General features: G+C 39.1%; 1 protein-coding gene across 2 annotated transcripts in view; it reads left to right on the top strand.

The window, feature by feature from the left end:
• The window catches only part of LOC126188997 (kinesin-associated protein 3), a 226,372-nt gene that overhangs the window by 161,490 nt on the left and 49,945 nt on the right, over nt 1-14,937 (top strand). For both annotated transcript variants that reach the window (XM_049930800.1, XM_049930801.1), the window contains exons 13-14: nt 6,662-6,760; nt 10,143-10,228. In XM_049930800.1, the coding sequence (XP_049786757.1) occupies nt 6,662-6,760; nt 10,143-10,228 (185 nt within the window). The remainder of the gene's footprint in view (nt 1-6,661; nt 6,761-10,142; nt 10,229-14,937) is intronic.

Raw genomic sequence — 14,937 nt, 5'->3', positions numbered from 1 at the left:
ACTCACATAAAGTGGAAACTCTGACTTAGAGTCCTGGTCTGGCACAAATTTGCAGTTATTCTATTAAATTCATATCAACATCCTGTTGCGGCCATTTTCAGAATTTATTTCAGTTCACCAAAAACTACACTGTTGGCATTTTCTATAATCTTGCCATGGCCTTTGATTGTGTACATCAGATAATAATAATAATAATAATTATTATTATTATTATTAGCAAGCTTAATAAGAAACTTCCTGGCAGATTAAAACTGTGTGCCCAACTGAGACTCGAATTCGGGACCTTTGCCTTTCGCGGGCAAGTGCTCTACCATCTGAGCTACCGAAGCACGACTCACGCCCGGTACTCACAGCTTTACTTCTGCCACTATCTCGTCTCCTACCTTCCAAACTTTACATAAGCTTTCCTGCAAACCATGCAGAACTAGCACTCCTGAAAGAAAGGATACTACGGAGACATGGCTTAGCCACAGCCTGGGGGATGTTTCCAGAATGAGATTTTCACTCTGCAGCGGAGTGTGCGCTGATATGAAACTTGCCCGCGAAAGGCAAAGGTCCCGAGTTCGAGTCTCAGTCTGGCACACAGTTTTAATCTACCAGGAAGTTTCATATCAGCGCACACTCCACTGCAGAGTGAAAATCTCATTCTGGAAACCTCCCCCAGGCTCTGGCTAAGCCATGTCTCTGCAGTATCCTTTCTTTCATGAGTGCTAGTTCTGCATGGTTCACAGGAGAGCTTCTGTAAAGTTTGGAAGGTAGGAGACGAGATACTGGCAGAAGTAAAGCTGTGAGTACCGGGCGTGAATCGTGCTTCGGTAGCTCGGATGGTAGAGCACTTGCCCGCGAAAGGCAAAGGTCCCGAGTTCGAGTCTCAGTCAGGCACACAGTTTTAATCTGCCAGGAAGTTTCATATCAGCGCACGCTCTGCTGCAGAGTGAAAATCTCATTCTGCAAGCTTAATAAGCTATGAAAATTTGGGAAAGAGTTATAGAAGCAAGATTAAGCAAGGAGATTGTGGTGTGTGAAGAACAGTTTGAGTTCATGCCTGGAAGAGGAACGACTGATGCAATACATGCTTTAAGGCAGATAGTGGAGAGGCACGGGGAGCTACAAGCCGATCTTCATATGGCTTTCATTGATTTGGAGAAAGCATATGACAGAGTCCCAAGGGATGAAGTGTGGAGAACCATGAGAGAGCAGTGCGTGCCAGAGAAGTATGTGAGGTTAGTGAAGGAAATGTACAGAGGAGCAATGACACAGGTGAGAAGTAGTGTGGGCATGACAAAGGAGTTTCCAGTAAAAGTAGGGTTACATCAAGGGTCTGCGCTTAGTCCCTACCTCTTTGACCTGATTATGGATGTGCTGGTGAAAGATGTGAAGAAAGAAGCACCGTGGAATATGATGTTTGCGGATGATGTGGTTCTTTGTGAGCATAGTATCGACAGACTTGAGGAAAAGCTGGAGAATTGGAGGAAGGCACTGGAAGAAAGAGGGATGAAAATTAGCAGGACAAAGTCAGAATATTTAGCACTGAAGGATGTGCAGATGAGGTCTTGCAAGATCCAGGATGATGAGCTGAAATCGGTCTGCAAATATAAATACCTGGGGTCGTACATACGGAGGGATGGAGGACTGGAAAGCCAGATACAACACCGAATAAATTGCGGTTGAAACAACTGGAGGAAAATGAGTGGAGTGTTGTGTGACAAGAAGGTGAGCATTGGGTTGAAAGGGAAAGTGTACAAGTCGGTGGTAATGCCTGCTACGATATATGGGGCAGAGACATGGCCAATCACAGTAGCCCAGGAGAAGAAGATGGAAGTGGCAGAAATGAGGATGCTGAGGTGGGTGTGTGGGGTAACAAGGAAGGGCAGGGTTAGAAATGAATTTGTTAGAGAAGCTGTGAAAGTGGGACCCATGAGGAAAAAGATACAAGAGAGCAGACTAAGGTGGTACGGACACTTACAGAGAAAAAGGGAAGAGTATATCGGAAACAGAGTTGAAAAAATGAAGATTGAAGGAGCGAGGAGAGGAAGACCGAAGATGAGGTGGAAGGATAAGATATCTGGGGACCTAAGGGAGAAAGGATGGAAGAAGGAAGAGGCAATGGATAGAGAACTATGGAGGAGAAGGATCCAGAAGAGCAATGCCGACCCTATGTGACGTGGGACAAGGCGACGATAAAGGAAGAAAGAAAGAAAGAATAAGCTATGAAAGCTCTTTGCTGCTAATGTCACAATGCTTTGCTAGGTAATTCTATTTTAGTATTTAATTTTCCAATTCATCACAGCTCAGATTTTCATATCTTACTGATTTCAAAACAGCATAGCCTTGACCTTCCAAGAGGTCTTCTTCTGTGAGGATGTTCTGCAATTGATAGATTTTTTTTCTTTTTTCTTTTGGAGTTTGAAATGTGTGTCCAATCCAACAAAGTCTCCCAGTTTTAATTTTGGATACAATGTCTGTTTCCCCATATAGATCATATACTTCCTTGTTTGTTAATATTATCCCTTATCTTGAATCCTGCCAGATATCATCTTCAAAATTTTGCTTTCAAAGATTCTTAATCTTGCTTCTTCTAGTTTTTATAATGTTCATGTCTCACAAATGTATGCCATGACAGGATGATAAGAGTTTTATATATGCGAATCTTCGAATTTGTTGAAATAAATTTCCTTTTTGCTACACCTAGGAAGTAACATATATTGGCTTTTTGTATTCTGCTGTTTATTTCTTCTTTGACATTGTTGTCTGTAGTTAGCAAGGTTCCAAAGTAAGTGAACTGAGTTAGTGTTTCAATTTTATCTGCATCAGTTTTGAAGGTATGATTTGCTTTAGTTTTCCATGATACAATGAAATATTTGTTTTTACCTGTATTCATTTCTAGTCCTGTTCCAAGTAAGCTGTTATACAATATTGTGGTGAATTAATTGATTTCTTGTGCCTTTTTTCTTAGAATTACGATATGAACTGCATATGCCAGTATGTTTTGTTTCAAGTTGTGATAATTTTATTTTGCTGATGATACGCTCCACAACAAAGTTGAAGAGTGATGGTGACAAAGCATCTCCGTGTTGACTTTGGAAGAAACATTAAATTATTATATTAGGGATACTAAGGTGTTATGGCATTAAAGATCTTACATTGGCATGGAAGGCATCACATGTTAACAACAGAAAATAGGCGTAACATGAAATTCAGAGAAGGGAAATATTAATTATGATGTGCCTGATGGTTCGATTCTTGGCCTGCTCCGACTAGTGATGTTTATAAATGATGTACTTTGGACATTGGAGGACACATGATAAACTGTAATGTTTGTTGATTTTATAAGTATATCAATAAAGGGCAGGAACACAGCCATTCCAGATACATGTAGGAGAAAAATGGAACAGGCTTAAACTCATTCACAGCCAACAATTTAAATCATAATCTTGCAAAATTGATATTATGCAGTGCTAAACAAATAAAAATGATGTATAAATTGCATATTTGAACCATAAACTGTTTTTATTTTAAACCCAAATTCTGCTGTTTTTGGTCTTAGACCAACTTCATGGATGAAATGATCTAAGCCACCATATTGCATTAGTCTCATTACTTAAAATGTATACAGAGTATACTGCTCTGTATACATTTAGAATTCAGATGTTTGCTTTTAAAGTCCTGTATTATATATTTACATTCATGGCATGCACTGCACATTTTAAGTAATGACTAACGCAATATGGTGGCGTACTCCGTTTTGACCCTTCATCCACGAAGATGTCCAAGACCAAAACTGGTAGAATTTGGGTTTAAAATGAAAACAGCTGATGGTTGAAATATGCATTTTATACATTATTTAATTGTTTGGCAGTCATCTTCCAAAAAGTTTAAAATAAAAATGACATAGGTAGCAGAAACACAGAGATAAATAGACATACACTGGATGTGTGAAGTTCTTGGGCATCAGTTTGCTGCAGAATTCTTGAACACATTCTCAGTTCGAATATAATAAATTTTCTTGAGATGAAAAGCTTCTGTCCACACATCAGCAAGGATCTAGAAAGCTTTGCTCATGCAAAACTTAGCTTTCTCTTATCCTAAATGATATACTATGAACCATGGATGTAAAGGAACAGGCAGTTCCATATTCCTATATTTCCAGAAAGCATGGTGCCACCCCCACCCCCTCCTCCTTCCCCACTTCCCCTGTAGGCTGATAATGAAGGTTCGAGGACGTGGAATATGTTCCAAGTAACACTTCTCACGTAATAGAACCCAGCTTGTTGTCCTTGATGGCGAGTGTTCATCGGAGACAAGGGTATCATCTGTAGTGCCACAGGGAAGTGAGATAGGACTGCTCTTATTCTCTATATACATAAATGATATTATTGACAGTGTGAACAGCAATCTGCAGCGTTTTGTTGATTACGCTGTGGTGTATGGGAAGGTGTCATCGTTAAGTGACTGTAGAAGGCTACAAGAGGACTTACACAAAATTCCTAGTTGGTATGATGAATGGCAGCTTGCTCTAAATGTAGAGAAACATAAGTTAATGCAGATGAGTAGGAAAAACAATCCAATAACATTTAAATATATCATTAGTAGTTGTGTGCTGTTTGGCACAGTCACAGTCAAATTCCACGATGGTTCCTTTGAAAGGGCACAGCCGACTTCCTTCCCTATCGTTCCCTATCCGATGAGACCGATGACCTCGCAGTTTGGTCTCCTCCCCCCAAATCAACCCAACCCACTCACGTCGATTAGATATCTAGGTGAAACATTACAAAGTGATATGAAATGGAATGAGCATATGAGGCCAGTGGTAGGGAAGGCAAATGGCTGACTTTGGTTCAGTGGGACAATTTTAGCAAAGTACAGTTAACTTTGAAAGAGACTGCATATAGAACACTTCTGCAATCTATTCTTGAGGGCTGTTAGAGTATTTGGGATCCCCACCAGAATGAATTAAAGAACGACATTGAAGCAATTCAGGAGCATGCTGCTATGTTTGTTACTAGTAGATTTGACCATCACATGAGTGTCATAGATGTGTTTCATGAACTCAAATGGGAATCCTTGGAGGGAAAACTACTTTTTGTTCACAGAACACTATTGAGAAAATTTAGAGAATCGGCATTTGAAGCTGACCGCAAAACGATTTTACTGCCATCAATGTACACTTTGTGTAAGGGCCGTGAAGACAAGATGAGCTAAATTAGAGCTCGTATGGAAGCATGTAGATAGTCATTTTCCCCTCACTCTATTAGTAAATAGAACAGGAAAGAAAATGACTAGCAGTGGTACAAGATACCCCCTAACATACACCACATGATGACTCATGGAGTACGTATGAGATGTAGATCCAGATGGATAATAAACTGAACTCTCACCAAATCTTTGTAAGTTAACCAAAAGATAAGTTCTACCTGCTCTGCAGTCAGAAATCTCTCATTGTGTTGGCCGGCAATGTTTTTAGCATACTTTTCAAACTTGCACCCAGTTGTGTCCTATGGCTAATCTTCTGGGCTTTGCTGCTAAGGTGAAAAAACATGCAATAAGAATATTTTATAAAACTGAATAGCCAAACATGTTGCAGAAGTCTATTCAGGAATGTAGTTACTGCCCATCTACCATCAATTTACCTTTGCAGATGTCCATGCCACATGTACCCTTCTTTATGTTTATTTTTAGACTTAAAATATTGATTTTGAAGCCACAAGACTCCATCTTTAGCCACTAGGATGCAGGAATCATTGTACATCTGCAGCACAGATCATCTAAAACTTTTGCTTTCCTATCCCTCGTAGTGTTTCTATCACGCACTGAAAACATTAAGCAAATTCTGAATGGTATTTAGTTTAGTTGATGTCTTGTGGCTGTATCTGAAAACTGATCATACGCATTGATTGTAAGCTCTGAGTTTCAGACATATCAGAAAGCTTATTTGGAAAACACTATCTAGTTCATCAGAAGCACTTGAAGCCTTTTTTTACTCTTCTGTTTCTTTTGATGTCTCTCTGTTTGTGTCCTTCAGCTGTAGATAGTACCAAAACCCATTACTTTGTTGTTAATTTGTACATTCTTTTTGATATGTTGATTGTATATCATTTTAATCATATTGTCAAACAATGGAGAACCAGGATGAAATATAAACAATATTGAAAGGATAGATTGCTACTTACCACATAGAAGAAGTTGTGAGTTACAGACAGGCACAATGGAAAGCGTAATAGAAATATTTACATATTCGGACACAGTTCTTACTCAGAAATAGATACACACACACACACACACACACACACACACACACACACACACACACACACACACAGAGAGAGAGAGAGAGAGAGAGAGAGAGAGAGAGAGAGAGCTATTTTCTCCTGCTACTAGGGCCTGCTTATTGTAATTGATACTCTGCTGTTTCCAGACTTGGTGGTCCATTCAGTTCTTCTTTTATTATTCAAGTTTAACTCATCTATGGACAAACAGTACAATGTCATTAACAAAATGAAGAGGGTTCACAGATGTTCCATTAACATATATTCCTCCTCTGTTTTTCCAGTTTAAAGATCTAACAACTTCCTCTGTGACTGCTAACAGTTTTTGAGAATTGTTTGTTGTCTCATATTTGCATACAAAATATAACAGTATCAGTGTTATTGTTTGATTCCAGCTAAACAAGAAGATGATGAGATGGTGCTGCAGATTATTTATGTTTTCTACCAAATTTTACGTCATATTGCTACTCGTGACTATCTCATTAAAGAAACTGGTATCCTTTAAATACTTGAATATGAAACATTATAATTTCAGTAAGTAGAAAAAATGACATAATGTAGTCTAAATGGTATCATGCAACACAATTATTAGTATTTGTATCTGACTTTGTATTTAAATTTCAATAACACAATTTGTCTTGAAGGTTTAACAATCCTATGCATAATGAGAAGTGACAAAAAGATCTTACCATTTGTGTGTACATATATGTGTGTAAACATATGCACATAATTCATTCCCATCTGGATCAAGACATTGCTTAGATATTATAATTAATTGATATATGTATGCCTTGTATGACAGAGAATCTGTGCCAGTGAAAACAAATCTTATTATCCATGAAATTTGGCCAGTAAATAGTCATATTATTGACACATAAGGGCAGAAATTGAGTGATTTTGTTTTAGGTCAAAATATTATCTTTCAAAAGCTGAGAGAGATGACTGGAAAGTTCAGTGAATAAGAGCAGAGGAACAAAGAATGAGAGACATTTAGGATACCAGAGCTTTTGTTCCTTCTCCATTGCCTGTTTACTATATGTCTACTTTCTTTTCACTTTTTCTGACTCCCCTTCGTAGTGTATCATTGCCTAGTTTTAAAACATGATAGGGAGTATGTTATATCCATCATTTTGATTTGCAGCTCCTTGTATTGGCCATGTTTGCAGTTTAAATTGTTGGATGTGAGGTCCGCCAGTTATGCAAAACACCATTTTTCTCAGTATCCAAACATGTTTCGGCACCACTGTGCCATCATCAGTGAGTTTTCGTTTTTATTTATAGAACATTTTTGTTAAATGTTTATAAAATTATGTGCATTTTTAGTTCAAACAACAGATCATTTCTTTTTGTAAGTACCTTTACATTTGGTGTGCATAAATTTTCTGGATCACTTGTGTGTAATTACTATAGGTAGCTTGTCATCTGCAGCCAAACGATGTTGATGAGAATCTTTTTTTATGTTATGTCTTATTGCACCTTACATAGCTGTCTTCTTCAAATACATTGTGCTATCACTAATGCCATGATAAAAATGAAACAATGGAAAATCCAGAATGCCATGATATGTATTCATTTCTTTGTCACACTGTTTCCCATGTGTCAATTGAGTGTTTGATAAATACCATTTTTGAAGCAGCACGTTTAAGCTGTTAAGAAATTCTTCTTTATCCAACCAATGTTTGGGATTATCTCATCAAACTCTTCTTGAATAATAATAAATTTGCGCACAGCTGAAAGATGTTGTTCTTTATTTATTTTTTAATGACTTTTACAAATACGTGGTCCAATCACATTAATGTCACCACCACCTACATTCAATGTCAACATGCAGTAACCTCTTACAGATGCCAGGTGGGACCAATAACAAAAAAGAGCATATTAAGTGTGTTGGGGACACATGGAAAAACAGTGCAGTAAATCTCATAATGCATAAATGGATTGATTTGTATGATGTGCAAAGGGGGCATGATCATTGGCTTTCGAGCCAAGCGATCATTGGCTTTCAAGCCAAGTGCGGAAGCATCTCCGAAACTGCTAAATGGTAAACTGTTCACATGAAACTGTGGTCATTGTATACTGTGGATGGCAAAATAGTGCTTCCCATAACTAGCACTGAGACATCTGTTGTTCACCATGGGCCATAGATGACTGATGTGAACAATGGCTGCAGAGATGTGTGCAGGTGAATAGATTTGCAACTGTTGAGAAACTGACCACCCAGATGAACCAAGGGGCTACCAACAATACCTCCAAAATGAACATTCAGTGAATGTGGCTGCACATGGGCATCCATAGGAGGTGCCTGATTCGCACACACATGCTGACTACTACTCATCGGCAACAAATGCAAGTGGTCATGCACTGAGTGGCGACAGGTGGTTTTTTTTTTTTTTTTTTTTTCAGATGAATCACATTTTGTGCCTCATTGCGAAGATGACTGTTGGTGTGTACAGCATGAAATATCTGAAAGCAAACACCCAGTAACAATTGGCAGAAGTGTCTAGGCCGGAGGAGGGACTGTTATGGTCTGGGGGATGTTTGTGTGGCATTCGCTGGGTGATCTTATCATTCCGTAAAACACAATGGATCAACACAAGTATGCTGTATATTTGTCCACCCCAGCATGCAATTTGTTTTTCTTTGGTTCAATGGCATCTATCAGCTTTACAGTGCAATGTGTCACATAGCTAGCAGCATACGTGTGTGGTTTGAAGAACACTAAGATGAGTTTAGCATATTCTTGTGGTCACTGAACTCCTTGGATTTAAACCAAATTGACAATCTGTGGGACCATTGTGAATGAGCTGTTTGTGCAATGGATCCTCAGCTGATAAACTGAGTGCAGCTGGCCATGCCACTGGAATCGGCATGGCTCCTCATCCCTGTCAGTATCTGCCAGAATATCAATAGCTCTCTTCCTGCGTGTCTCACAGCACTGCGCAATGCAAAAAGTGGTTTTTCAGGCTTTTGACTGGTGGTCACATTAATACGACTGGACAGTGTATAAGACAGCTGCAGAATGCCATCCATCAAAAATATACAGTTGAGTGTTTTTTGTGGCCTGTCTTTTAGTATTGTAACATTTTGGTCTTTCTAATTTTTTCTTTGTCTTGTACTATTGGTGTGGTACAGTCTGAAATTCTCTTTTTTTCTGCCATCTTGTGCATTGTTCTGTATGTTCCCTTCAGTCCATCTCTTTTTTGCCTGACAGTGCTTCACAGGTTAATCATTTGCTCTCACATACAGTGGAGAAAACTAGGGAAATGATCAGCAACAAATCGCAGTCCAGTTAGGAGAGACCTAATTTACTGTTACCTAAGTTGCTGTTGTATGTTGCAAAAATACTGCAGTTATTGGTAGTTGTTGCGTTATGATTAACTGTGGTAAGAAAAATATCCATTTTTATGGTGCTGAGCTCTAAAGAAATTTTTCATAGCTTCATTGAGAGAGTGTCAATGCATGTGAGGAGATTGTAGTCAAGTAATTTACACCTAACAGTGCTGTCGTCATCAAATGCTGTTTCATATTGAAGGCTGCAGCATACTGTCTGGATTAGAAATCTTAGTGGCTCACCATCCCACACCACAGGTCATAGTGCACCCGTGTCACAGTAGTGAGCTTGAAAGTTTGTCAACTTGCACCAGTGAAATGCAAATTTTTGTGGACTTATTTCCCAGTAAGTTCTGAAATGGAGAGGTGTGATTAAGATATGATTGTGGTTCCACCAGCAGCTTAAGACCCTCTGTGTGGAGGTGCTTACCACATTGTTTCTAGATGTGCATCTCTGTTATCTTCACCATTGGTCATATTTGTTTATTAATTTATAAAATATTACTCTTTTGAAAATCATAATATACCCTTAACAAACATTTCCAGAGGCACCAGCATATCTGATTGATTTGATGCATGATAAAAATACACAGATCCGGAAAGTGTGTGGTGTGTGTTTGGATATAATAGCGGTATGTTTATTTTGATTTAACTTGTAATTATGTGAGTACTTTGGAAAATTTTGCATGCTTTTAACCATACTTTTTATATGCTTCTTGAAATGATGTACTCAGGTAACGTTGTAGGTAGCATAAAGTTATGCAGAGAAGATAGGTAGAGGCCTCCCACGTTTTATTATGTCATACCCATTGACAAGAGGTGAAATGATAGGAATTGAAGATGACAGTGGTATTGTGGTGGTAAAATGGAAGAATGTTCATAACGTTAGGATGTTATCAACAAAACATACACGTGTTATAACATCAAGCTTAGATTGTACACATCACGATCATCCTCCGACACAAAACCTTTGGAGACAACGGTGTGTAATAGTGGAAAATCTGGCAGTGACAGAAGCACCCAGAGGGTGCCATATGCCAGTCAGTAAGGATGGGTATCAAGTGGTATGGGAAATTAACACTACATTTGCTTTTGGGAACAGGTACAGTAAATGCCCACATTGTGTACCAAAGGGCCACAAATATAAAAATACAGATAAGAAAATTTTGAGACTGTCTCGCTACTGAAAGGTTGTCCGTGGATGATGCTATGTCCAACAGTAATAGAGATTTGGAGATCCATAAGAATCAGCAGGGCAAGCCTATATGCAGGATGTACGCCCCATGTTACCAGAAGAAGATGCAAACTGCCGAATGCCAAGAAGTGAAGAAAAATGTAAGAAAACCTGTGACTAATTGTTCCAGTGTGTTTAGCATGTTTTAACAAAAGCCATGTGACATAGTATAATGTAATATGTTATCCTAAATATGAATGAATAAAACATATAAATATTTTTTTTAAGTCATCAGTCTTCTGACTGGTTTGATGTGACCCACCACAAATTCCTCTCCTGTGCCAATGTCTTCATCTCAAAGTAGTGCTTGCAACCTACTTCCTCAATTATTTGCTGAATTTATGATTCTGCATATTCCTCTACAGTTTTTATCCTCTACAGCTCCCTTGGTACCCTGGAAGTTATTCCATGATGTCGTAACAGATGTCCCAACGTCCTGTCACTTGCTCTTGTCAGTGTTTTTCATATATTCCTTCCTTTGCCAATTCTGTGGAGAACCTTCTACATAAACTCCTGTTTCTTCTCCTATCAGACAAGTCTTCTCCATCATATAGGCCTTCAATGTACTCTTTCCACCTATATGTTCTCTCCTCTGCACGTGACAGTGGCATTCCCATTGCTCTTAATGTTACTACCCTTGCTTTTAATTTCACTGAAGGTTGTTTTGACTTTTCTGTATGCTTAGTCAGTCCTTACAAAAATCATTTTTTTTTCAATTTTTTACATTTTTCCTGCAGCCGTTTCTCCTTAGTTTCTGTACACTTCCTATTTATTTATTGTTAAGTGACTTGTATTTTTGTATTTCCCTGAACATTTTCTACATCCTCCTTTCACCGATCAATTGAAGTATTTCTTGTGTTATCCATGGTTTCTTCACAGTTACCTTCTTTGTACCTGAAATTTTCTTTCCAACTTCTGTGATTACAGTTTTCAGAGATGTCCATTCCATTTCAACTGAACTGCCTACTGAGCTATTCCTTATTGCAGTATCTATAGCCTCAGAGAACTTCAAGCGTAGCTCCTCATTCATTAGTAATTCTGTATCCCACTTATTTATGCACTGATTTTTCCTGACTAGTCTTTTAAATTTCGACCTACTATTCATCATTACTAAATTGTGATCTGAGTCTATTCTGCTTCTGGATATGCCTTGAAACCCAATATATGATTTTGGAATCTCTGCCTGGCCATGATGTAATCTACCTGCAATCTTCCCGCATCCCTGGCCTTTTCCAAGTATACCTCCTCTTGTGATTTTTGGGCGGAGTATTCACTAGTACTAGCTGAAATTTATGGCATAATTCAATTAGTCTATCTGCTCTCTCATTCCTGGTACCAAGCCTATATTCTCCCTTAACACTTTCTTCTTCTCCTTCCCATAGAACTGCATTCCAGTCTCCCATGACTATTAGACTTTCATCTCCGTTTACGTACTGAATTACCTGTTCAATATCCTCATATACTTTCTCTGTCTCTTCATCTTTGGCTTGCAACATCAGCATGTATACGTGAACTATTGTAGTTGGTGTTGGTTTGCTGTTGATTCTGATGAGAACAGCCCTATCACTGAACTGTCCACAGTAAAGCACCCTCTACCCTACCTTCCTATTCATAATGAATCCTACTCCTGTTATATCATTTTCTGCTGCTGTTGATATTATCCTCTACTCATTTGACCAGAAATCTTTGTCTTCTTTCCATTCCATTTCACTGACCCCCACTGTATCTGGGTTGAGCCTTAGCATTTCCGTTTCTAAATTTTCTAGCTTACCTACCATACTCGAGCTTCTGACATTCAATGCCCCGACTCATAGAATGTTATCCTTTTATTGGTTATTGAATCTTTTTCTCATGGTCACCTCCCCCTTATCAGTCCCCTCCCAGAGATCGAAATGGGAGACTCATCTGGAATTTTTTTGCCAATGGAGAGATCTTTGTGACACTATTTCAGTTACAGGCCACATGTCCTGTAGATACACATTATGTGTCTTCAGTGTGGTGATTTCCATTGCTTTCCGCATTTTCATGCTGTAGATCATTGCTGATTCTTCTGCCTTCAGAGGTGGTTTTCCACTGCAAGGGCAAGAGAGTGCCCTGAATCTTTCTTCACTCCTCTGCCCTCTTTAACAAGATCATTGGCAGATTCAGGATGACTTCTTATTCTGGAAGTCTTTGGCTTTCATTGGTGATAACGTTTATTCAAAATTTAAGTGATGGCAACGGCCTTGCCGCAGTGTATACGCCGGTTCCCGTGAGATCACTGAAGTTAAGCATTGTTGAGTATGGCTGGCACTTGGATGGGTGACCATCCAGCTGCCATGCACTGTTGCCATTTTTCGGGGTGCACTCAGCCTTGTGTTGCCAATCGAGGAGCTACTCAATCGAATAGTAGTGGCTTCGGTCAAGAATACCATCATAACGACCGGGAGAATGGTGTGCTGACCCCACGCCCCTCCTATCCGCATCCTCCTCAAAGGATGACACAGTGGTCAGATGGTCCTGGTAGGCCACTCGTGGCCTGAAGACAGAGTGAGTGAAAATTTAAGCGATGGTGGCGCTCAAACTCGGGACTGAGGATGTTTTGTTTAGTCACTACCCATAGACCAAGGTTGTCCAATGTATAGTATTATGCGTATATTGTTTGTATGTTTAGGTTGTAAATCCTGTAATTATATTTCAGTGCTTATTTCAGTCAATTCCTTTAAAAATTCCAACTGCAAGTCCTGTTAACTTGTACAAGAAGAGTGTCACACATATGCGGGTGATGCAGCCCCCATGGAAGCTTCCCAGTTACTGAGATATGGGTTACACAGTGATGACATGTTAACAATAAGTGCGTGGAGCGTGACATTTCACGTATGCTAACAGTGTGGCAGCAGCAACCTCATAGCATACATTTGAAGAATTGGAAGCTGTGCTGATAACATCCTTGGAACATCTCTCTGTGTTTTATGACTAAAACCATCTCAAACCAAATGCTAGATGTAAAAAATAAAGAAATATGCCCCAAAGATCACTATGTGCAGTGCTGTCATGCGAGTCAGAATCGTTAATCTGTGGTAGTCGAAAGAGGGGGATGTTACCATGATGGCATTCATTAAATGCTCTATAGCAATACCAAGTGACTTCATCCAGCATGGACTAAAAGTGCATGGAGTTCCTGCGGAAATATGATTTCAATGAGATGTAGTAATATCAGACTTTGTGCAGATGATGCACTTATCTGTTATGAAGTACTATCTGAAAGAAGCTGCATAAATTTTCAGGGTCAGATCTTGTAAGATTTCAAAGTGCTGCAAAGATGGCAGCGTGCTTTAAATGTTCAGAAATGTAAAATTGTGCACTACACAAAATGGAAAAAAAAGAACTCTCCTGTGACTATAATATCAGTGAATCACTGTTGGAATTGGCCAACTTGTACAAATGCCTGGGTGTAACACTTGGCAGAGATATGAAATGGAATGATCACATATGCTCAGGCATGGATAAAGCAGGTGGTAGACTTTGGTGTATTGGTATAATACTGGGGTAGTGCAGTCAGTCTACAGAGGAGATTGCTTAAAAATGACTTGTGTGACCGGTTCTAGAATATTGCTCAAGTGTGTGGGACCAGTGCCAGATAGGACTAACAGGGGATTTTGAACGTGTGCAGAGAAGGGCAGCACGAATGGTCATAGGTTTGTTTTTGACCTGTGGGAGACTGTTACAGAGATCCTGAAGAAAATGAACTGTAATACTCTTGAAGGTAGATGTAAATTATCCTGAGAAAGTCTATTAACAAATTTGTAAGAAATGGTTTCAAATGATGACTCTGGTAATATGCTAGAGTCCCCTATCTATTGCGCACATAGGGATCTTGAGAATATGATTAGAATAATTACTGTATTCACAAGGTATTCACACAATCATTCTTCCCATGCTCCATAAGTGAATGGGACAGGCAGAAACCCTAATAACGGGTACAATGGGACATACCCTCTGCCATGCACTTCATGGTGGTTTGCAGAGTATAGACACAGATGTAGATACAGGTAAAAGAGGGAATCAGCAACCGTAAGACAATATATCATGAATTACTACATGTATTACAGGGAATGTGAAGGTAGG

Source organism: Schistocerca cancellata, chromosome 5, assembly GCF_023864275.1.
Source record: "Schistocerca cancellata isolate TAMUIC-IGC-003103 chromosome 5, iqSchCanc2.1, whole genome shotgun sequence".
Lineage (NCBI taxonomy): Eukaryota > Metazoa > Arthropoda > Insecta > Orthoptera > Acrididae > Schistocerca > Schistocerca cancellata.
The sequence above is the reverse complement of the archived record's forward strand: the minus strand, read 5'-3'. Positions and strand labels throughout refer to the sequence as shown.